The sequence below is a fragment of the Saccopteryx leptura genome, chromosome 12 (assembly GCF_036850995.1).
Source record: "Saccopteryx leptura isolate mSacLep1 chromosome 12, mSacLep1_pri_phased_curated, whole genome shotgun sequence".
NCBI classification, from domain to species: domain Eukaryota; kingdom Metazoa; phylum Chordata; class Mammalia; order Chiroptera; family Emballonuridae; genus Saccopteryx; species Saccopteryx leptura.
Window position 1 is genome coordinate 34,275,160 of NC_089514.1, and position 25,102 is coordinate 34,300,261.

Consider the following 25,102-nt stretch of genomic DNA (forward strand, 5'->3'; position numbering starts at 1 on the left):
CTGTACCACTTTACATTCCCACCAACAGTGCATGAGGCTAACAGGTGTGAGGTGATACCTCATTGTGCTTTTAATTTGCATTTCCCTGATGATTAGTGACATTGAGCATCTTTTCATATATCTGTTGGCCATCTGTATGTCCTCTTTAGAGAAATGTCTTTTCATTTCCTTTGCCCATTTTTGGATTGAATTGTTTCTTTTTCTGTTATTGAGTTGTAAGATTGCTTTAAGGCGTAGTCAGAAAAACATTCTTCAAGCTCATAAGTAGTATTCATTTACAGTAACAGCACAACACTGATTAGAATATCTTACTCCACTTAGGTAAGCAATTAACTTAGTTTGACTCACCTTCCCAGAACCTTCTAGCTCTTTCTTATCCTTTAATGCTTGTCCAGACAACATTTTCATTTCAACAACTCCTGCTATTGCGATGATGGGTACAATTGCTAAAAGTAAAAGGGTTAATTGCCAGCCATAGATTAAGGATATAATAATGCCTGTCCCAAGGTTTGCTATATTCTGGACAATTACAGCGAGTCTGGCACCTATTGCCTGCAAAACAAATAAACAAACAAAACATATCAGACACTTTGACATTATCTTTAAAAGCCATGCTTACATTTTCTTAAGGACTGTAACAATTTAGTTGCATGAAAACCTATTAATTATCTTCTGAGTAATAAAATAAAACATAAAGGGTTACTTGTAAGTTTCTTTGGTTTGTCAAAGGAAGATTTTCATGCCTTCAGAATAAATGCCAAAATACAAGGTCAATCAGAATTCAATTGCATATTTCTTTTTCCTGATTTTTTAATAACAAGAAAATTTTCATTAATCAAACCAAGATTATTAAAGTGAGCTCTGCAAATTAACAATATTAAAAAGTCTTGACAATCATATTAAACTGGGAATGTTGGAAATTTCCAATGTTAGAAGCAGAATTACTTATAATTTAATCCAAACATTCATCATTAAGAATATTCAAATGTATGTTGGCATATTTGAGATGTTGGCTTATTGTGTTTAATTTAACCTGCAGTTGATCTGGAAAAAAAACAGAGGGCTGAAAGTTATGGAATGTAAATTAGGATATTACATTCCATGCTTTAGGTAAATCAGGATATGGCACTCCATGCTTTGGAAGCATGACTGTTAGTAGCCTGCAGTGATTCAAAACTCTAAAACCAGAAGTCAAGCTATAAAGTCAATCCAGTCCACCTCTCTTCACTTCTCTTCCTCCCCCCTGGAACAGCCAATGGCCACAAGCCATTTCAAATGCCTCCTCAGCCCCCAGACCTGCTTTGTCTGGAAACAGCCCATGTTATCCTCTACTCCCAGAACTTCCTCTGCTTGAAGGGGCTGGTCTCAGGTAAAGAGTACGGTGAAGTAAAGTCCAGGGTGGTCACTGCCACTTCTGTGACTTTGGACAAATTTCTTCCAACCCCCGAAATGAGCAGGTACAGTGATTAATAACTAAAGCTTCTCTCAGCTCTGAATTCTAGGACAGAATCCTTTACAACACCCCCTTCCCCAACATCAACCCACTAATCTCAACACTTATTGATATAAACAACAGACTAGTAATCAGGGGGAAAGGATGCTACAATGACTAGTAGCCTCTGTACAGTAAATTCCATACCGGGGAATGCACCAGGGCTGAGAGACAGCAGAAATAACAGAGCATTTCTTTTTATTTGATGCAGTCACTGAGCTTCTGTCAAAGGGGCAGAGCTAAATTTGGCATAAGTCAAAGAGTAGAGTGGCCTCAAAGCCAGCTCTCCGTATTTATACATTTTCAATTTGAAAGTCAAAGGTACAACCTGCAGTCTGCAGCACAGGAGGATGCAGACTGCTCTTTTTCTCAGTATCTACAAGTCCTACTCAGAGCTCATTTCCATAGCAACCAACTGAGAGCAGCACTCAGAAAGTGGCCCAAGTTCAGGACAGATGAGTTATCCCAGCACATAACCTTTCACATACATAAATATTTAGCTTTGGGGTTCTAGCTGGTTAGCTCAGATGTTTAGAGTGTCATCCTGAAAAGCCAAGGTTGTGGGTTCAATCACCGGTCACGGCACATACAGGAAGCGCATGTGACACCAATGAGTGTACAGCTAAGTGGAACAACAAATCAATGCTTTTCTCTCTGTGTGTTTTCCTAAAAATCAACCAACCAACCAATCAATCAATCAATCAAACAAACAATATTTAGCTTTGGATGCTAGTCAAGACCATAAAAATAAGTAAAATGGATAAAAAATGACAAATTATTTCTTCTTTTATGTACATAAGAGGTGAACTAAAAGATCTAGAACCTTCAGCTGGGGAGGAGGGAGATTAAACCTCTTGGCTTAATTTACTTTAATTTTAAAAAGTAGGGCTGAGTGGCTGTAACAGTCCAAACAGCACAGGCCACATGTGAGGCAGTTAGACAGACACGCTTCCCATCGGAACCCACACGGACAGACCCTCAGCACCTGTCCTCTGTGCTTCCGTGTCTGCACCCGCCTTCCTCTCCTGCACGGCTCCCCCCACTTCCGTTTCTCCCTCTCCTGCTGTTTATTTCCTCTGCAAAACACCACCATGTTGCTTGAAATCCAATTTTAAAAGGTTTGTTCTTATTGAGTAAAAGCACATTTCCTGGACCTCTTTTTGAAATTAGAAACATTTAAAAGCATCTTTCCCTAAACCACCTTCTCCCCGTCCTACAAAATTTTTTTAAATACACAGTTGCTTGTGATTTCTGTCTGGCTCTCCTTTGCTGTTTCTCTCAGCAGAACTCTATTCCTAAAGCCAGAATAAGTAAAATATAAAAGCCCAGTTTTATATGCAAAGTGTTGAGATACATTTCCTTCTGATTTATGTTTAGCAGAATTAAGCTACTCAGTCAAAAATATATTTCAGAAAACACTTCACTGATGGTGAAGTAAAACATGAAATAACTGTAACCTAAATAAACAGGATCACTAATACACAAACTTGAGTTAGCCTTGCTTTGGGTGGCAAAGATTCGTGAGAGCACTGCTTGTCTCGGGTCTTTTTATACATAAACAATTACCCACACTCGTTCTCACTGTGGACTAGACAGAGACACACACATGTATGTGTACATATCATGTATATATTTATAAACACACACATACAAATCCTCCGTCACAAAGAGGTCAGCTAGTGGCATAAAGTGATTACAACTGTCGTCTCAGCCAACTTGTGATAACAGCTATACCGGGCGTTCCTAGTTCAGAATGAAACTCACCAATTGGCTTGCTTCCTCTTCCCTAGTCTTTCTTTTTTTAGCCACGGTTTTAAGTTCTGGCTCACAGTGGCTTCACCAAGGTATGCAGGAGTCCGTGCGTGTGGGGCCATGGGCCTCCCAAACAACTCCAGAGAGGGAAGGAACTGACTGCCGATTGTACAAATAAAGCAAAGCACTGCGGCCTGACGCAGCCATCAGCCCAGAGGAATCTCAGAGGAGGGAGGAAGGAGCAGGGCAGAATGCCCAGGCTGTGTCTGCTCAGGGGTCGGCTCCAATGGGCTGAGCTGGTGTTCCCTCCAGGACTGCGGCCTGACGCAGCCATCAGCCCAGAGGAATCTCAGAGGAGGGAGGAAGGAGCAGGGCAGAATGCTCAGGCTGTGTCTGCTCAGGGGTCGGCTCCAATGGGCTGAGCTGGTGTTCCCTCAGGACTGTGTCCTCCACACCAGGTGGGACAGGGGATGTGTATGTCTGAGAAAGCACGTGAGCACATGTGACAAGGTCCCTGTGAAAGGTGGACTACATTTACGGCAGCTAAGTACAGCTAAGGAATATAGGATTTAGAAAACGTGAAGATAACAATCTTCACAGTGATCGCTGTCCCTCAGAACAGCTCCTCCAGAAAGTGAAATAGATTTACCCCAAGCTCATTAATTGATTCTTGTGTCAACTCAAGTAAAAAATAAAATAAACATGAATACTTTACATCCTCCTCCTAACACGCCCTTTTCTTCTGCCCATTTACCATAAAGTCCTTTAACAATCAATCCACCGGTCCCCTTTCTCTGGAGCCCACTCCCCTCAGACTGTTCCCCACACCTCTGAAACAGTTCTTGTGAGGACCATAAACACCCCCACGTGGCTACAGCACTCGGAAATGGTTAGGTCATCTTGCAAGCTTGTCAACAGCATTTGATATCCTAGCCTGCTCCCTCCTCAAAATACTTTCCACATTGTTTGCAGGACACTGCTCTTCTCCCTCACCGGCCCCTCCTCTCTCTCCTCCGTGGTTCACACCGACAGCCCCGAGCTCAGGGCCCAGGTCTTGCCATCTTCTCTAGCTACACGTTTCCATGGCTATCTCTAGTCCGATGGCTTTAAAAACCACCAACGCATGAAAAATCCCCAAATGCATGTCTCTAAACCGGACTTCTCTGCTCAACTCAAGACCTGCAAACCAACCTGCCTTTCTGACATCTCCACTTGGACATCAAATGTTGGCATTTCAAACTCACTATGTTCCAAACAGAATCCTTGATGCACCCCCAAACCTGCTCTTCCAAGAGGCTTCCCAGTTTCATCAAGAAGCAACTCCATTTTTGCAGTTCTGCAGGTTAAAAATTTTGGAGTCATTCTTAAATCCCCTTCCTTTCATATCCCAACCAGTGAACAAATTTGCTGGCTATACCTTCTAAATATATCCAGAATCTGATTAGTTTGTTACCACTTTCACTATGAACACCCTAGACTAAAACACTTGATAGTGTTTAGTCCCTCCCCCAGATTACTGCAATAGACTCCCTGACTCCACCCTTGCCCCTTTCAGCCTATTCAAACAGCAACATTTAAAAGTATCAGTAGACGAGCCTGACCAGGTGGTGACACAGTGGATAGAGCACCTGCCTGGAACACAGAAGACCCAGGTTCAAAACTCCGAGGTCACTGGCTCAGGGGTTAGCTCTTGAGCACAGGGTGGGTGGCTTGAGCATGGTATCACAGATATGACCCCGTGGTCGCTGGCTTGAGACCAAAGATTGCTGCCTTGAAACCCAAGGTCGCTGGCTCGAGCAAGGGGTCACTGGCTCTGCTGGAGCCCCCCAGTCAAGGCAAATATGAGAAAGCAATCAATGAACAACTAAGGTATCACAATGAAGAATTGATGCTTCTTATCTCTCTCCCTTCCTGTATGTCTGTCCCTGTCTGTCTGTCTCTGTCTCCTTTAAAAAAAAAATGTTTCAGGAGATGAGCGGATAAAAAAGCTGTGCCACTCAATCAGCGGTAACAATCGGAAATCTTTTTCAACAGCACGAATGGACTTGGAGATTATTACGCTAAATGAAGCAAGCCCATCAGAGAAAGACTAGTACCATATGATTTCACATATATATGGAATCTTATGAACAAAATAAACGAACAAAATAGAAACAGACTCATAGATACTGAGAACAGACTGTCAGCTGTCAGAGGGGATGGGGGTGCAGGGCCTGGGGGAAAAAGATGAAGGGATTAAGTGAAGAAAAAACCCCTGATAAACACAGACAACTGTGTGAGGACTGCAGGAGGGAAAGGCGAAAGGGTGGAGGTGGAGGAGGGTAGAGGGGGTTAGGTGGTGATGGAGAAACACCTGAGTCATGAACACACAATGCAATATACGATGATGTATAGTAGAATTGTGCACCTGAACCCTATATAATTTTATTAACCAATGTCGCCTCAATAAATTCAATAAAAAATTTTTAAAGTTTCAAATTGTGTCACTCTGGTATTCAAAACGTTACAATGGTTTCCCATCCAATTCCACATAATGCTGACTTCAACTATTATGACTCACTCACTACTCCAGCCACATGATCCTCCTTCCGTTTTGGGAATAGTGGTGGAAATGCCCCTGCCCCAGGGCCTTAGCACTTGCTCATCCTTCTCTGTAGAACATTCCTATGTACCCCACAGGGCTGGCACCTCTCCTTCCTTCAGGCCTCTTGCATCTATCAACATATCATTGAAGCCTTCCTCCCTGACAACTTCATACCCTGCTGCCATTCTTTTCCCACAGCACTTACTGACGACCTGACATGCCATGCAGACTCCATAAGGTGAGCGTTACTGTCTACTTTAGAAGTCCAAAGTTATTTCAAACAGTGCACATTCTGTTTTTCTAGGTTCTGTACAATTGGATCTAAACCTCAATTTTTGTTGATTTGTTAGCTTTAAGCAAAGAAATTTGCATTAAAACAATTCCTAAGACTTATATATTGCAATTTTACAACTCAACTCTCTGTATGCTAACCTATTCTTACAGAAGCCCAATATCTTCATAACATAATTTATTCTTGCAGAAGCCTCATACATTAGATAGAAGAAATGTTATTATAATACTATGATGCAGAAAGAGTAAAGGCTAAAGATTGATAAGGTTCATGGGAAAGGAAGACAGCAGACAGCCCTGGCCGTTTGGCTAGTGGTAGAGCGTCGGCCTGGCGTGCAGAAGTCCCGGGTTCGATTCCCGGCCAGGGCGCACAGGAGAAGCGACTATCTGCTTCTCCACCTGTCCCCTTCCCCTTCTCTCTCTGTCTCTCTTTCTCTGTTCCCTTCCCACAGCCATAGCTTGACTGGATTGGTTCAAGTGCGTTGGCCTCAGGCACTGAAGATGGCTCCATGGAACCTCCACCTCAGGTGCTAAAAACAGCTGCTGTGAGCATGGCCCCAGATGGGCAGAGCATCGGCCCCAGACGGAGGTTACGGGTGGATCCCAGTCAGAGTATATGTGGGAGTCTGTCTCTCTATCTCCCCTCCTCTCACTTGGAAAAAGAATAATAATAATAAAAAGGTAGCAGAGATTACATGCTTTTTTTTCAAATTCGACATCACCTTGTGGATTTTTGCAATGAACACTGTAGTTTTAGAAGAAGAAACTGACACTTCATTCAGAAATCAAACATTCTGGTTCAATAGTTTCTAGTTATATCAATTAAAGAGATTCATACAGTACCAAAATTTAAGCTTTATAGACTGATAATGCTGCTTCTTTTACCCTTGCTTTCATTTTTTAATGTGTTTCTCATTCATTTCTTTCAACCTTTTTGAAAGGTTTTCTTTCCTCCCTTCTGAAGTATAGTGACAGCAACTACATACATTCCTTTTTCTTTTTTTTGGAGGCAACTAAAATTTTGTTGATTAACTGAACATTAAAACAAGACTGATCCTGCATAATATGCTGATAAATACTTCCTTTGCTAAATAAGCATCTTTCCACCTATATATTGTTAATAGCATAAACAAGGTAGCAAATAAGGAAAGAAAGCTTGTAAGTTATATATACACTAAACAGAATGTGTTGTTTAAATAGTTAACATCTTTGCTATAAGGTATAAGATAAACTGTGTAGGTTAAATGTTTATTTAACATTTACTTAAAATGATGGAAACTAACCCCTGTAACAAGAAATTACTTTCATGCTGAGATTCAAAATGGCCAATTAAGGCAAACACGGACAGGAGGCACATACCCCTTTAACCTGGCCCGCGTCATTGGCCAGCCTGGTCGTCAATGCTCCAGTGGTGTTTTTCGGGTCATCAAACCAGCTCACATCCTGTGGCACAGAAAGTGATTTTATTATCTTGAAGACCTATTTATAAGACTCTTAGCTCCAGAGACAATGACATGGTCACTTTTGTTTATTATTTATATCCGCTGCATGGAGCACTCAGGATTTGACACTCTGAGAGAAGAAAAGGGACTTAATAGACAAACACATAAATTTGTCAATTTTTTTTGAATGCCTACTTTGTTCCAAACATGATTTCTAAGTGTTCAATCTGTACAACGGTGAACAAAAAAAGACAAAGTTGCTGCTTTCATGAAGCCTGGATTCTAGAGATAAAAGCCACAAATTAGTAAATATATACCAAGCCAGGTGGTAATAATGCTATTAAGAAAACAGAGCAGGATAAGAAGGAAAAAAAGTGAGGAAAAGTGTTACTTTATAGACTAGGGAGGTGACAGAGAAGTCCTCTCTAAGGAGACATTTGAGAAGACGTCTGAAAGAGGAGATGAACAAGAATATCTGAAAGAAGATAGAAATAGCATGTGCAAAGGCCCTGTGGCAAAGGCCTACTCGATCTGTTCATTCATTAGCAAGAATGTCTTGAGGGCTGCCACTAGTGTGAAAAGCACCTTGGTGTGAATTCATAAAAGCTGCTTCTTCCTCTAGATAGATTTCCTTTCTCATTTGTCTCTTCCCCTCTTCCCCTCTCATACCTTTATACAGAGGTTAGGGTATATATTGACTATGTATCAAAAAACAGGTGAAGCTTTGGGCAATGAGGTTTGAGAGGTAGTGGGGGCCATATCACATGTGACATTACAGACAACTGTAAAAGATTCCAAATTTTTATCCTGAGAGATAGTGATAGCTTTCAGCAGGTTTTGAGCAGAGGGCTGCATTCTAACTTAAATTTTCGAAGAATGACTCTGGCTCTTGGGAGGTGAACCTTCTGGACTGAGATAAGGATGGAGTCAGTGAGACCAGTTAGGAGGCTATCGTTGTATTGAACAGAAAGAAAGAAGTCAAGGCTGTCTCTAGGTTTTTAGCCCGAACTGTTGGAATGAAGCTGTCACTTAATAGGAAGGCTAAGTAAGGAATGAACCCTATGGTGGAGGGGAGAGTCTACAGTTCAATTTTGGAAATGTTAAATATGAAATGTTTATTAGATGTTCAAACAGAGAAGCTGACTAGCAAGTTTAGATAACTGTAGTTCAGGGCAGAATAAATAAACTGGGTTCTAAACAAACCAACAAAAGAAATCTAGATTAACATTTCACACTCAACATAAAATAGAATTTTCTTTGTGAAACCACTTATGTTTTTAAACATACAAATATCAAATTGTAAAAAGACTGTATGTTTGAGGTATAAATTATATCTTCTACAAAAATAATTATGGTCCTAAGACGTAGTTATCTTAACTGGCGATTTGCAATAAAGCAGTATCTATCATTTTCCCAAAAATTTTAAGAAGAAAAACCCAGCATTATAATTTATTATAGCATGTATTAATTTGCTTTTAAAAATTGTTAAGCCCTGCCTGGCCTGTGGTGGTGCAGTGGATAAAGCATCGACCTGGAATGCTGAGGTCGCTAGTTCAAATCCCTGGGCTTGTAAGGTCAAGGCATAGATGGGAGTTGATGCTTCCTGCTCCTCCCCCCTTCTCTCTTTCTCTTTCTTGTTCACTCTCTCTCTCTCCTCTCTAAAAAAATGAACAAAGACTTGAAAAAATACTTTTAAAAAAATTGTTAAGCCCCTAAGTGCCTCCCCCACTGAAATATAATTTCCTTGAAGACAGGGTCCATTCAAGTTTGAATAACTTATAACACTTAGTATTATGCCTTATAAGCAGAAGGCATTTAAATGTATGATGACTGAATTTAATAATTTAATAAAAATGAGACTCAGAGGCCCTGGCCGGTTGGCTCAGTGGTAGAGCGTTGGCCTGGTGTGCAGAAGTCCCCGGTTCGATTCCCGGCCAGGGCACACAGGAGAAGCTCCCATCTGCTTCTCCATCCCTCCCCCTCTCCTTCCTCTCTGTCTCTCTCTTCCCCTCCCGCAGCCGAGGCTCCATTGGAGCAAAGATGGCCCGGACGCTGGGGATGGCTCCTCGGCCTCTGCCCCAGGCGCTAGAGTGGCTCTGGTCGCAACAGAGCGATGACCCGGAGGGGCAGAGCATCGCCCCCTGGTGGGCAGAGCGTCGCCCCTGGTGGGCATGTTGGGTGGATCCCGGTCGGGCGCATGCGGGAGTCTGTCTGACTGTCTCTCCCCATTTCCGGCTTCAGAAAAATACAGAAAAAAAAAATGAGACTCAGAAACATGGACAAGAGTGTGGGGGTTACAGGGTGCGGGGGAGGAGAGGGAGGGGCACAAAAATAGTAATAATAATTTATGGAGAGGGCATTATATACCAGCTCAGCTTCCAAAGTGTAACGGACCCAGGAGTTGGCCTGGGGCTGGCGGGGTAATGCGGCATTTGGTCCTAGACTGAGGTCAGCCCTGAGCCTCAGAGGAATCTCAGCTATCAAAATTTGACTGAGAGTCCTAGGACAGGGCCCTCCATCACATAGTGCCCTGTCACTCGTGAGATTCAGTCATGGCTCTGCCGGTCACTAGCTAGCAATTCTGATAATCACTTCTTCCACCTGACCAGGCAGTGGTGCAGTGACTAGAGCATTGGACTGGGACGCGGAGGACCCAAGTTTGAAACCCCAAGATCGCGTGCTTGAGCACAGGCTCAGGAGCTTGAGCACAGGGTCGCTAGCAAGAGCATGGTATCATAAACATGAACCCAAGGTCGCTGGCTTGAGCAAGGGGTCACTTGCTCTGCTGTAGCCCCCCTGTCCGGGCACATATGAGAAAGCAATCAGTGAACAACTAAGGTGCTGCAACAAAAAACTGATGCTTCTCATCTCTCTCCCTTCCTGTCTGTCTGTGCCTATCTGTCCCTCTCTCTGTCAAAAACAAAAACAACAAACCGTGTCTTCTGTTGTAAGTGGCGCTGAGTGGTAAGTGGTAGGAGTGGGAAAGGACTGAGGACCCAAAGACAGCGGGGAAATGTGTCATCCAGAAACCCTGCCACAGCCAAACCCTGTTTCTCAGCCAGGGTTCAAGCTCACTGGCAAGTGATAGCAGACAATAATTTTCATGACTGTTAAAGAAACTTTCCTGTTTGAACTGGGCTGCTTCGGGCTGCATTCCCTGAATCGCCCTGCTCCTCGGCAAGGAAAGCAGCACATCTGTCTGTTAGGGTTCTGAAGGCGGGAAATGCGAGAGGCGTTCAATTAGGTCATTATCAGCTAGGAGCTTTGCAGCTTGAGTCAGTCTGTCTGTCCAGCCCAGCAAAGGACCTGGGCAGTGAAGAAACGGGCATGGGACAAATTTGAATTTTGATTTCTGGAAAGAAAGGGCAAAGAGGACATCTCTTGGTGGGAAGAAACCCAAGTATCCTGGGCGTCCCAGGGGGAAGGAGGAAAGAAAGAGAGGAAAGGGATGAGGGATACACACTGAGGATCATTTCTGCCTACTCTGCCTCCCGCTGCTGAGACAAAGGCTGGCAGTGAATCTGTCTGGAGACTGTGAATCTGTCTGGAGACTGTCTCGCCGCCCCCCGTGCCAACCCACAGCGGACAGATGCAGGGCCACTGAGCCTGGCCCTGGGTGGCATTCTGTCTCTCTGTGAGATGAGACCCAGGGATGAGCAAGCAGGAGCTGCTGAGTAACTTGACCACAACCCACTGCCTGAGGCCACGGGCCCAGGACTTGTGCACAGCCCGGGGCACAAACCTCCCTAGAAATACCTGTCTCAGAATGGATCTGAAAACCATGTATCGAAGCCGCTTGGTGAGGATCTCTCCGGCTTTGCCAAATGTGTAACCCTGTGAAGAATGAGAACACAACATAAGGAGGGGGACTTAGAGACCAACACGCTGATGACACAAAAGGGGGACTTGAGGTCACTGCCACAGAGGACACAAGACAAAGTTAGAAAGCTGGATTTCAAGGGTTGGCTAAGTGCCAGTGACTGCGGACTATGGTGGCAGAGCCAGAGAGCCCGTTCAGAAGTTGACATTGTCACTCCCGAGCTAGCTGGCAGGACACCACTCCTTATTGCTCCAAGGAACCAGGGTCTGTCACTCAGGAAGCTGGAGTTTTCCCCAAGGGAAGGGGTACTCTAAACAGGGTGGTTACATAAGGTACCATCCAGGACAGGACCTGAACTATAATCTGGGGAAATGGGAACATATGGTCACCCCAGCCACAGAGGATGCAGAAAACAAAGGTATCAAATTCAAATTCTTAGTTCCTAAGTTTAAAAAAGCCAAAGCCTAGGAGAAAGATAGGCTGGGGAAGAAGGATTACTGAGAATTTTCTGTACAACTCTCTCCACCCCTCGATGATATAGGACCTTCTGCATCCGGGAGGAAGAAAGTAAGGAACTGGGAAAGAATGGCATAAGCTGTGACTGTGTGGCCATGTCAGGCCACATCCAGGGGGGAGGGCAACAGAACTCTCATCCCCAATGCGTTTGGGGGTACAGTGCTCCCCTCTCCTTCCGGAGCACCGGGCAGTGGCAGGTTACAGACGACACCTGCCACACAGTGGTTGGCGAAAGCCAAGTGGAAGTGCATCAAGAGAGGAGAGGCCCCACTAACGGCCCCGAGTCGCCTAGAGAATCAGAGACGTGGAGGAAACCAACCCCATCTCCAGTGTGCTCCCAAGCAGCGTGTTGGACACTATTGAGATAGAGGGAAGGAGCAGGTGCAAAGAGCACAAGTGAAGAACCAACTCTTCTACATGGTCCTGATAAAGGGGCCAGCCAGGTTGGCCCATGTAACTGAAGGCCAGAGAGGCCACGCTCCCCCTGGTTGACAGCATGAGGTCCTCCACAGTGCACTGCAATGTTGTACCCTCTGCTAACAGATGGCCACGCAGGGAGAAGGAGGACATGGAGAATTAGATTATTTGAGTTTAAGCCCGAAATTACTAAAATGGCTGCATTTACTTGGAAATGACCATATTAAGGTTTCTGCTATTAGAATGAATGAAATATGAAATACTTTGCTCTCTACAGCGATGTTACTGTTCTTATATTAGAGACAATATAACAAAGGAGAGCCATCTGTTGTTATGTGCTTCTTCCTCTAACACTATTCATATGGTGTCTCATTAAGTCCTCATGACCGCCCTATAATTATCATTTTACAAACAGAACTGAGATTTAGAGTCTGCTAAGTCACCAGAGGTCACAGTTCTAAGGTGGCACAGCTGCAACAGGAATCTGGGTGTGTGAGAATCCTTACCAGGGTGGGAACCCAGAGCCTGAGACGGCATTACCCATGGAGCTCCCTCCTGCTGTTTCTAAATGAGAGCTGGGCATTCTAGCATTAGGCTTGCTGCCATGTCTACACTTCTGAGGCCCTAGAAAACAGAACCTTCGTTCTTACCTCTGTTTCCCAGACACCATCTCCACGCATCATCATGCTACAAAGGTACTGCTTTAACCAATCCCAGGCTCTCAAGGTTAAGGGGCCAGCTCAACGCCTCCCTCCCTCCAAACTCCATATGCAACCTCACCCTCAGGAACCTTTACTTTCTCCCAACTCCTACGGCACTGAGAATTGGTCTTGGCTAGAGCTAGAATGTCACATCTATTTATAGGATGGTCAAATTCCCCAATGAGACCCTAAGTACCTAGTCAGAGTTCAGTCCTTTCCTTTTGTACCTCCTACCCAATATCCAGAACAATGTTCTAGTAAATATATTAATACATGTTTACAACAAGTTAAATAAAGAGACCTATTCAGAAGTCTGTCTTAATAAACCACGTGGCTAATCATTTATTTATTCAATACATGATTGAGTGCTTGCACCTGCCTCTCGCGGGCCTGCAAACTTAGTCACATTATCTCTTTTAATCATCTACAGGCAGTTAATGATCCCTATTTTACAGATAAGGAGATTTAGGCTTAGACAGTTTCAATTAGCTTATTTGCCCAAGGATACAAAATTGAAAACTGGTTCAACTTGTACTCCATGTTGTAGGTCTAACCAATCTCCTCTGGCCCCTTACCATACTAATCTCTTAGAGCACAGAACTCCTTCACTCTGGTTCCTCCGATTTCATCACTATTTCAGCTGGGGACATAACAGTGAAGAGGAGGAGGCAACCGAGGGAGCCGGAGGACGTAAAACGCTTTTCTAAATATCCCAATCAACTTGGATTAATATAGGAGCAATTCTACTAAAAAGCAAATTGCATAGATGTTACAAATTCTCACAGCTGAATAACGATGCATTTCTCAAAATCAAGAAAGTGAAAAGGTAGAGACATTTACCTGAAGAAAAAATGTAATAAAAGAAATAATTCCAAGGACTAGAAACAACAGTGAGAACAAGTTACTGTTCTGTCGTTTTGTTTCAGGATCTTCATCTCTGGTAAAAACCTGTTAAGAAAATAATTAAAGCGTTTTCAATTCAATCACAGAAGAAGTCATTCAGGGTCAGACGCATTTCCTTCTGGCACAGTATTCTAGGTGGGGTGGGGCTCGGGGGAAGGTGAAGAGAGCTTTTCTATAACGGGGGTCAGAGTGGCTTCTTTGATTAATCCCAAACTTAAAGATATATGTATATTCCCTTCCTTAGAGGCCAGGGGTCCATCATTCCCAAATCGACCCAACACTTGCTCTGCTCATACTCCCTCCTGGAGTAATGCATGTCGAGGTGCCACGCCTACCAGGTGAAGGGGAATTGAGAATGAATGCTCTCTTCCTCCTTTGGTGGGGAACTGCATTGTATGGCAAATCAATGTCTTATACATTGGACATTTCAAATTGTCCCAAGGTGTCTGGAGACGAATCCACTGACGTGATTTTGGTGAACCTGAGAGAGGTGCCCGTTCAGTCGGAGCAATAAAAGAAAGGTGTTTCTGTGACCCAGCCTTCCTTGTAGGATGGCCGGTCAGAAAGCCAGTGGGAACCACCGCCCGCTGACCCAGCACCACACATGGAGACATCTCCAGATGGTCAGAAGAGCTAATGGGGTGTGCTGGGCTCTAGGAACACTGCAGACAATAACCACTCCACAGGGAAAGGAGCAAACATCAGCCTAAACAGTGAGCCACTCAGTGTTATGACACGGCCACATTCTTAACCCAACGCAGGCAACTTTATCCTTTGTAAACGAAAAAGCTCTTCAGAAAAAATTAAATGGGCCCTGGCCAGTTGGTTCAGCAGTAGAGTGTCGGCCCGGCGCGTGGAAGTCCCGTGTTCGATTCCCAGTAGGGCACACAGGAAAAGCAACCATCTGCTTCTCCACCACGCCCCATCTATCTGTCTCTCTCTTCTGCTTCTGCAGCCATGGCTTGAATGTTTCGAGCAAGCTGACCCTGGGCACTGAGGATGGCTTCATAGCCTCACCTCAGGTACTGAAATAGCTCGGTTGCCGAGCAACAGAGCAGTGGCACCAGATTGGCAAAGCATCACCCTGTAGGGTCTTGCCTGGTGAATCCCAGTCAGGCGCATGGGGGAGTCTCTCTGCCTCCCCACCTCTCACTTCCAAAAAAAATAAATAAATAAGTGAATTTTTCTTGATTAGTCATTCCTCCAAATATAAAAGCTACCAATCAGTGAGCTCTTACTCTGTCCCTTGTATTATTCGAAGAGAGATTATGTACACTATTCCTTTTATCCTCATAAATACTTTGAGATTTATTTTAACATTACTATTTTACACAGAGGAAAACTGAAGCACAGAGAGGTTAATTAACTTGTTCAAGGTAACATAGCTAAGCAAGTGATGATCCAAGGATATAAACCCAAGCAATCTAACCCAGAGCCCACAACCTTAAACATTGTGTCACAAACCTTCAGTGAGGCAGATGGCTGGTTGCCTACCTAATTTCTAGGAGCTAATATGTCAGTCCTGGACCACCTGGTTTTAGACCTTTTGCTACATGCGAAATGAGAAAAACAACAAATCCTCACATGGAGTTTTTCTAATACACAGCTAAACCCATTCCAAACTAATCCAATTCCATGTTTTCCTATTGATGCCACCGTCTACCTCTCTGCCTGCAAGACAAATGTGAGAAGAGGAATTGGCAAAATATGGGCTACCAGCCAAATGTTTACGTAAAGTTTTAACATGACTGCTTTTGCACTACATTGCCAGACAGACCATATGGCCTTCAAAGCCTAAAATATTTACTATCTTACCCTTTATAGAAAAACTGCGCTAACCTCTGACCTAGAACCTATGCTCCTTATGATCAGACACTGTCTCCTTCTTGCTACTTTTTCTGCCCCTAGAACAAGTAGCTGGCACAAGGCAGACACTGAAAAAATATATTTTTTTAATGAATACATGAGTATCAACCTGAAATGAGATAGCCAGGCATGGGGACACCTGAATATTAATGGCGTCTTTTGAAAGAATCACAAGTTAGTGTTCGGCTTATGTTTTGTGTCATTAGTGACCAATCTCTTTTTCCACAGAGTAGGGCAAGGGTATCCTCAACTTGTTGTCTGAATGTCACTAAACAGAAAGCATTTTTGCCTGGATTGTAACTTTATTGTTTAAAATGCCATCATTAAAAGCAGGTGCAATCAACATATGGAAGCTGTTCAATCCGCCTGCATCTTAACACGTGAGATGGACATCTTACTGAGGCAGCAGGCTAGGCCAGCTCACGTCCTGATGTGTGTACCTGTCAGAGAACAGCTCCCCTCAAGCCAGCTGGACAAATGCATGAGGAACCTCTCTGCACAGTGGTGACATGACAGCTCATTAGGTTTACTCGGAGCAGTGATGGCAGGTAAGGGACAGTCACCTAGTCCGTTTTGCTGACTACTTCAGGGACCTGGTCTGCTGGGCGTTAGTAGAAACTGACTGCTAGGGACAAACGCAGATTCAGGAAATTAGCTTTCCTATCACAGACCAGATTCCTTTTCTTACATGGTTAGGCTGCTTAGTCTCAGATGAAGGTATGTGTTTCTTGTGGCTTTTGTGTATAGTTATGAATACAACCAGTTCATTCTTTAGTCAGGACTCATCAGTAAATCCAAAAAGTAAACATAAACACTTACCCCTATGATCTTTGAAAATATTACTGAAAATGCTGGTTGCAGGCCTCCATTGATAATGGCACAAAATATACCCACCACAAAATAAGGCCATTCGGTTATATTCAGCTTCAGAATTCTCCAAAAGCCAACTGGAGGTACATTTTCATCCTGGAAAACACGAAATATTACAACAGGCTAATTAGGAAAACAATTGATACTTAATAGATTTTAATGATAAACAGTTCTTCCATATGCACAAAAATTTTTAATGACTATAACTAATTCTTATTTTTTCATCAATTGATGGCTCTTTAGCTTAAAAAAAAAGCACTGACAGATTCTGTTACATTCCTCCTCTATTTTTAAAGAAATAAATGTTTCCACAAATGCAACATTTAGAACATGACAAGAATATTTTCAATGGGGATGAAATAGAAATGTGTGTATTTGAGGACCCATTATAATCTTTCCACAATAAATTTCAATTCTAAAATTCTTGACCTATGAGTTATCATTCATAAAGTCTAACCCGAGTCTACAATGTTGAGAGTTTGGTTTGTGGAACCTCTGGGGGAGAGGACAGGAGGATTCTGGGTAACCCTTTCTTCTTCCCACTCCTCCCCCAGCCCTTGCCCAAGCCCTCTCCGTACCAAGGCCTCTTTCTCACTAAGCTTTCGGTCTTGGCCTTGTGGTGCATGGATACTCTTGCGAGTTGATCTTCTTCTTATTAGACTGGATCCTGACTCTTTCAGAGAGGTTTCCAAGGCATTGATTTCACTTTTGGATTCATCACTTTCGTTTTCTAATTCAATTTCATTTCCTCTTGTCTATAAATAAAATATATCCATAAGCTGATTAGGCTCAATTAACCAATGAAAATGAATCATTTTCAAGGATGTCAAGGAAAATGGTACTCTGAGTAAATATACAGGAAAAGATAAAGTTAAGCTGCTATTTCTTTTTTTGTACTATATTTAAAAATTAAAACCACTAAGTAAGAAAACCCTATGCTGATAACCGACTAAATATGCTGGAATAACAGCATCCACTGCATGGAGCTGATCTAATCGTCACCATTCTGTGGGTGTTTGGGCTCAGTCATGTCTGCTTTGGACGAGTGCTGTCAACAGAAACACGGTACAAGCCATACTATGAGCCACAGCTGTCGTTTAAAATTTTCTCAGTGGCCACATTAAAAAGTAGAAGAGATGTAAAACCAATTTTTTTAAAGATTTTATTTATTCATTTTAGAGAGGAGAAAGAGAGATAAAAAGAGAGAGAGAAGGGGGAGGAGCAGGAAGAATCAACTCCCATATGTGCCTTGACCAGGCAAGCCCAGGGTTTCGAACTGGTGACCTCAGCATTCCAGGTCGATGCTTTATCCACTGTGCCACTACAGGTCAGACAGAATTTTCTTAATTATATATTTTATTTAACCTAATGTATCCAAGATATGGGCATTTCAACATGCACAAATTTATTGAGATAGTTAGCATTCTTTTTTTGGACTAGGTATTCAGAACGTGGCATGCATATTCTACTTGCAAATATTTCAGTTCAGATTAACTGCTGTTGTGCTCAATAGCCACCTGTGGCTACTACAATATATAGTTCATCTTCAAACCTTTGAAAACTTTAATTTTCTCTAATTATCCTTCTTTATTTTTTCTCCTTTAAAGAGAAGATATAATATCCAAAACACTGATTTTATCCTGAATCCCTCAGTATTGTTTATCCTACTTGTCAAAATAATCAAGTCAACTAACATTTATTATAGCACGAAACACAACAAAATAGCTATACCTGAAATACTTTAGGAAAACTCTCTAGTTAGACTGTACCTGCATTGTGACAAGTTTGAAGTAAATGCCTTTCTCTTTCATGAGTTCATCATGATTTCCCTTCTCCACAATGACTCCATCATCCAAACCCGCGATGACATCAGCATTACGAACTGTAGACAACCGATGAGCTATCACAATGGTGGTCCGGCCTTTTCTGGCCTAAAGAGAAAAAAAAATTGACTTTTGAACACAGGAAAAATTATATGCAAAAATTCATTCATTCAACTTGTAATTACTGAGTATCAATACCTTGAATATTATAAAACCATCCAAACTGTATAAGGTAGTCGCCAGCTTCAATAAATATATAGTTAATCAATTGAAAACAGTTTAAATATTTTATTATAATAGAGATACAAATATGATAATCACATATTAATATCATGTACACCTCTAAATATTTCACTTAACCTCCATCAGCCTAAGCTTACAGTAATAATCAGGGGCTCAGACAAAGCAAAGATCCTACAGCCCAGGCACCGGCCAATCAGAGCAGACACAGAGCAGTGTGTCACACTGTTGCACACCAGCTAGCAATCGGGCCTGGGAATCACAATCCTGCAATGTCACAGGATATTTGAGTGGTCATAACGGACAGTGAGTAGGAGGCAGCACAGACCCAGACTTCGGCATCACATTGGTCTGAGTTCATATCTTAGTTCTGCCATTTATGAATTCCAAATTTTATAACTTGTGTGAGACTCACTTTATTCATACATAAAATGGGGATAATATAATAGTACTCATTTTTAGAGTAATTAAGATAACTAAATAAAATAATGCACATGAAGGACTGTGACATACACACAGGAAGTAGTAAATAAATGACACTTATGCCTAGGTAGAAGCGGTAAAGGAAACACTAAGGAGCTATGTAAAGGTTCTTTTTTTTTTTTTTTTAATTAAAAAAAAAATTTTTTTTTTTTTATTTATTCATTTTTTTTTAGAGAGGAGAGGGAGAGACAGAGAGAGAGAGAGAGAGAGAGAGAGAGAGAGACGGGGGAGGGGAGGAGCTGGAAGCATCAACTCCCATATGTGCCTTGACCAGGCAAGCCCAGGGTTTTGAACCGGCGACCTCAGCATTTCCAGGTCGACGCTTTATCCACTGCGCCACCACAGGTCAGGCTGTAAAGGTTCTTAAATGCCCATCTCATTTTTACTTTAATACGAAACACAGCCAGATACCCAGATCTTGTCTGATATTTCATTAGGCTTTGCAACTTTCCCTAAGCTTATGATTTTTTTACTCTATGTTTCTCTCTAGGAATGAGCAATAATATTCTCAAAACAAACTAGCAAACAAACAAAATAGGTCTCAAGATCAATATGAAAAGGAGAAGTGAAAACCTCTAAGTAAAAAAATGCATGTAAAAAAATTAAATGGGTAACAACTAGAAAGAAGACAATGAATGATTCAATTCTTTGGATATTTTCTTCTTTTTGTTTTCATCAAGTGAAAGGCAGGAAGTCAAAGAGATATACTCCCACATATGCCCTGACCAGGATCCACCCAGCAACCCTCATCTGGGGCTGATGTTCTGCCCATCTTGGGGAAGTGCTCCGTTGCTCGGCAACCGAGCTATTTTAGTGCCTAAGGGGAGACCTTGGAGCCATCCTTAGCGCCCAGTGCCAACTTGCTAATTTGAGCCTTGGTTGCAGGAGAGAAAGAAAGAGAGAGAGAGAGAATGTGGAGGGAGATGGGTGGGAAAGCAGATGGTTGTTTCTCCTGTGTGTCTTGACCAGGAATTGAACCTGGGACTTCCACACTCCTGACCAATGCTCTACCACTGAGACAACCAGCCAGGGCCTGTTTGTTTTCAAGAAAAGGGGGGATGTGAAATTCCCCCACAAAATTTACAGTCTAATTAAAAAGTATTTTTTAGTGCAACCTTTTAAAATAGTTCTTATTTATAATTTAACCCACACTTCTATTGTAGGATAATAAGAAAACACAGATGTAAAATTACAGATAAGCATAGTAAAGGAAAAGAAAGCCACAATTTTGGATCACAAAATTTTTATAACCTGCTTTTCCTCCCTCAACAATCTATTAAGCACAATGACAGGATGTTCAAAGGAACATGCAGTGTGCTTTTATTATTAGTGAGGGGAAGAGTTGGAACAAATATGAGTTCATCCTTGAATTCTACTGTGACTTCAACTCAGAACACTTTAGGTTAAAAGGTCTCCACATTTCTCATCCTCAGAGAGCTGGCCTGGTTACTTTAAAAAAACCACACACAGAGAGAGAAATAAATAGAAATTAAACAAAGAGATCCAGCGGCCTGATGATTTTATTTTGCTAGTGGGAGGGATCAATTTAAAAGTGACTGGGAATTTTCTTTTTTAAAATCATACAAAAGGCCCTGGCTGGTTGGCTCACTGATAGAGTGTCGGCCTGGCGTGTGAATGTCCCAGGTTCAATTCCTGGTCAGGGCACACAGGAGAAGCGACCATCTGCGTCTCCATCCCTCCCCCTCCCCGCCCCCCCTCCCTGCAGCCATGGCTCGATCACTTTGAGCGTATTAGCTCCAGGCACTGAGTATGGCTCATGGATTAAAAATAGCTCGGTTGCGAGCATGACCTCAGATGGGCAGAGCATCGGCCCCAGACAGGGGTTGGTAGGTGGATCCTAGTTGGGGTGCATGTGGGAACCTATCTCTCTATCTCCCCTCCTCTCACTTGGAAAATAAGAAAAAAATACTGAGACTAATTTATGGCGAGATGTTCCGACGTCTGTAAGTCAGGCTGGTTTGCATTGAGGGTCCCTGACCTTATCCAGGGCTGCCTGAACCACAGCTTCACTCTCCGTGTCCAAGGCCGACGTGGCCTCATCCAGCAGGAGGATCTTGGGGTTGCGGACCAGGGCCCGGGCGATGGCGATTCTCTGTTTCTGTCCCCCGCTCAGCTGTGCTCCCCTCTCTCCAACCAGGGTGTCAAATTTCTACAATATAGAACACACGGGAGGACTTAGCAAAAGAACAAGCTGCCTCAGCTTCCATTTTAAGATGGGAAGGAATCCCCTAAACAATGCCAGCCTCCCAGTTTCTTTAAACTTAGCAACAGTCAACCTCAAGTTTAAAACTATATGCGTACCACCAATTAGTTGGTGCTGCTAGAACTTTAACATCTGAAAGTCATCTAGATTCCCTTCTTAGCAGCTTCCTCCCTTTTACAGCATCCTAACTTATTACCCATCGGGTCGGCACTCTTTCTTTCAACCTCTAGCAGGGCGAAGTCCAAGCAGGACTTACATTGGGCAGCTTCATGATAAAGTCATAGGCGTTGGCTTCCCTCACAGCTTTCTCAATCTCATCCATGGTGACATTTTCACGGCCATAGCGAATGTTTTCAGCAATTGTAGTGGCAAACAACACAGGTTCCTGACTCACCACACCGGTAATTTCCCGCAGATACCTTACGTTTATGGTCCTAATGTCCTGTCCATCAATACTGACCTGAAATGAGAAGTACGTGTAAATGTCATACATTGTGGAGCTGAGACGTGTGATGGGCAGCGGTGCCGTGATCGCTGCGGCACCCCGCTCAGCAAGCGCCAGCTCACCGTGCCCTCCGCGGGCATCGTGGAGCTGAGACGTGTGATGGGCAGCGGTGCCGTGATCGCTGCGGCACCCCGCTCAGCAAGCGCCAGCTCACCGTGCCCTCCGCGGGGTCGTAGAGCCTCTGCATCAGTTGGACGGTCGTGCTTTTCCCACAGCCGCTGTTCCCCACCAGGGCCACCGTCTGCCCACTCTGGACCTGCAGGTTGAGACCCTTCAAGATCTACCAGGAGGAATGAGAAATACACTTAAAAGCAATACACAGACATTGGACTATGAACTAACAGTTGAATTCAAAACAAGGTTTAAATAACCATATTCTTTCACAATCTCTAAAGGAAAGTACCAGAAACTCTTTATCCAATACATCGTTGAATCTTGGATTAGTCATTTATCATTGTACCTTAACTTCGTTTCGAGATGGGTAACTGAAGTGGACATTTTTGAACTCCAGATTTCCCTTAATATTATCTGGTTTGTGCCCGTTCTTCGAATAGCTGTCAATGTTTGGTTTCTAAAGAGAATAAAATTTCAGAAGATTACTAAGTCACAGAAACTACTTTCAGGGATATTTGTGGAGAGCTGGAAGAAGAGATAAATCTAATTTTAAGTAGAAAAAAATTTTTTTTTTTTTTTTGTATTTTTCTGAAGCTGGAAACGGGGAGAGACAGTCAGACAGACTCCCGCATGCGCCTGACCGGGATCCACCCGGCACGCCCACCAGGGGCAACGCTCTGCCCACCAGGGGGCGATGCTCTGCCCCTGCGGGGCATCGCTCTGCCACAACCAGAGCCACTCTAGCGCCTGGGGCAGAGGCCAAGGAGCCTTTCCCAGCGCCCGGGCCATCTTTGCTCCAATGGAGCCTTGGCTGCGGGAGGGGAAGAGAGAGACAGAGAGGAAGGGGGGGGGGGGGTGGAGAAGCAAATGGACGCTTCTCCTATGTGCCCTGGCTGGGAATCGAACCCGGGTCCCCCGCATGCCAGGCCGACGCTCTACCGCTGAGCCAACCGGCCAGGGCCAAGTAGAAAAACTTTTAAAGAGCTGGATAAATAGCCAGCCCAAACTTACATGGTCAATTATCCTGAAGATTTCATAAGCTGCTCCTCGTGCATTTGCAAATGCTTCAATGCTTGGAGATGCCTGTCCAATACTAAAAGCCCCAATTAATACAGAAAAGAAAACCTAAAGAATGTGAAGAAAACCCATTAAGTTATTTAGGTAGTTTCATACAATCTTTTTTCATATTTCATACAATCTTTTTTCATATTTCTTTCTTTTAACACAACAGATTCAATTTTAAAATGGCAAGGCAAGATATAAATATTGGGTGTTAAAATATTTTTCAAAGTTTTAGCACTCTTCAATTTAAAATGCAAAATTAATCTTACTCGCTCACTGAAACAATGGTGTAAGTTCAATGGGATCAGAATATTATATAATCTAATGTTTTAATATTTCTTGAATGGCCAAGAATTTTGGTTTAGATCATTGGCAGAGGATAAACTCTAGTAAGAGATACAGAATATCTAGGTCTGAAACTAACTGGCTATATGTCTTCAGGCAATTCTTCTAGAGCAGGGGTTGGGAACCTATGGCTCACGAGCCAGATGTGGCTTTTTTGATGGCTGCATCTGGCTCGCAGACAAATCTTTAATAAAAAATAATAATAACGTTAAAAATATAAAACATTCTCATGTATTATAATCCATTCATTTCCTACCACTTATGTTCATGGTTGCGGGTGGCTGGAGCCAATCATAGCTGTCCTCCAGGAGAAAACCAAATTTTTATTGGATAATGTGTAACGAACACGGGTTGTATGGCTCTCATGGAATTACATTTTAAAAATATGTAGCGTTCATGGCTCTCTCAGCCAAAAAGCTTCCCAACCCCTGTTCTAGAGTTTCTAGGCTTCAATTTCTTCACTTGCAAAAACAGGCAAGATTCTGTTTTCCCTACCCAGCAACCTTAGACTGGTGTATCAAATGAAACAGTATATATAAAAACATTTTGTAAATTATAAAGCACACACACCTAAGGCATTATTCTTTATTAGGATGTCTTTTTTTTTTCCTCTCTACCAAATTGTGTTCTCCTTGAGATCTGATAAACAGGTTTTCGTTATTTCTTTCATTTTTCCCAAATAAGTTTCTTATTGGTGAAGACTTAACTTTCTTTCCCATCAGGGTTAAAGAGAACTAATGTCACTATTCATTCCTTTTTAAATCACACAGTAATTATAGTACCCAATAAGTTACATAGAAGGAATTTTGCTAAGGGATTCTACACTCATTTTATCAATTAGTCCTTACACCAATATTGTCATTTCCATTTGGCAAGAGATACAAAGGCTTGAAAAGTCTAGACAGCCACCCCAAGCCATACAGCTAAAAGTTGTACAACTGGAATTTGAACCAAGTTGGCCTCATATCAAATCAAAACTCCCTGTTCTGGATGCTTCCAATTTGTAAGGCAGATCTGAATTCAGTGGACAGTGGATCTTAAACTGCTCGCCTATATCATAATTAAGCAGAATACTTCCCTTCTCACAACCTAGGTTCACTATCCTAATGGAAGCTTTTTCGTTAAAACCATTAACTACCTAGCCCCATACATTGTGGGCAAGGCAACAGTCTGAAAAAACAAAAGACGCAATTATCACGCTCACATTACCAATTTGTTTCTTGAGAAAGGAATCTGTTTTTAACAGACTCAAAGAAACAGACTCTGCCATTAACTGAATAAACTTATGCTTGGCCTATGAAAAAGGAACTGAGTGACACTTCTAACAATATGTACTTTATTAGATCAGGATGCAGATTGAGATTGGCTAGTAAATTTTTCATTGTCTTTAAATACAAAAGGATAGCATCAAATGGCGAGCCTTCTCTACCTGTACAGAGTTCTGTAAGGCAGCGAACCTCTAAATAGCACATGCTTTTAGGGAGACTAATACTTTATACTTCCATAAATTGGTAAGATGTGCTAGCCATCATTCACGATTTTAAAAAGAAGTTAAAGTGTACTTTGCCATTATTTGTTATCAGAAAATCAAAGTAAAGTTCTTAGCATGGGGTCTAGCACAAAGGAATAATCACAACAAATGAGAAGTTCAT

The 25,102-nt window shown here is 42.6% G+C and overlaps 1 protein-coding gene across 1 annotated transcript in view; it reads right to left on the minus strand.

Annotated features, from left to right (window-relative positions):
• The window catches only part of LOC136384195 (ATP-dependent translocase ABCB1), a 93,027-nt gene that overhangs the window by 20,209 nt on the left and 47,716 nt on the right, over positions 1–25,102 (minus strand). The window contains exons 10-21 of the mRNA XM_066354296.1: positions 23,055–23,168; positions 22,390–22,500; positions 22,084–22,209; positions 21,681–21,884; positions 21,200–21,370; positions 18,424–18,585; positions 17,233–17,409; positions 16,604–16,750; positions 13,856–13,963; positions 11,318–11,395; positions 7,479–7,562; positions 349–552 (exon numbers count right to left, since the gene is read on the minus strand). Coding sequence (XP_066210393.1) covers positions 349–552; positions 7,479–7,562; positions 11,318–11,395; positions 13,856–13,963; positions 16,604–16,750; positions 17,233–17,409; positions 18,424–18,585; positions 21,200–21,370; positions 21,681–21,884; positions 22,084–22,209; positions 22,390–22,500; positions 23,055–23,168 — 1,686 coding nt within the window. The remainder of the gene's footprint in view (positions 1–348; positions 553–7,478; positions 7,563–11,317; positions 11,396–13,855; positions 13,964–16,603; positions 16,751–17,232; positions 17,410–18,423; positions 18,586–21,199; positions 21,371–21,680; positions 21,885–22,083; positions 22,210–22,389; positions 22,501–23,054; positions 23,169–25,102) is intronic.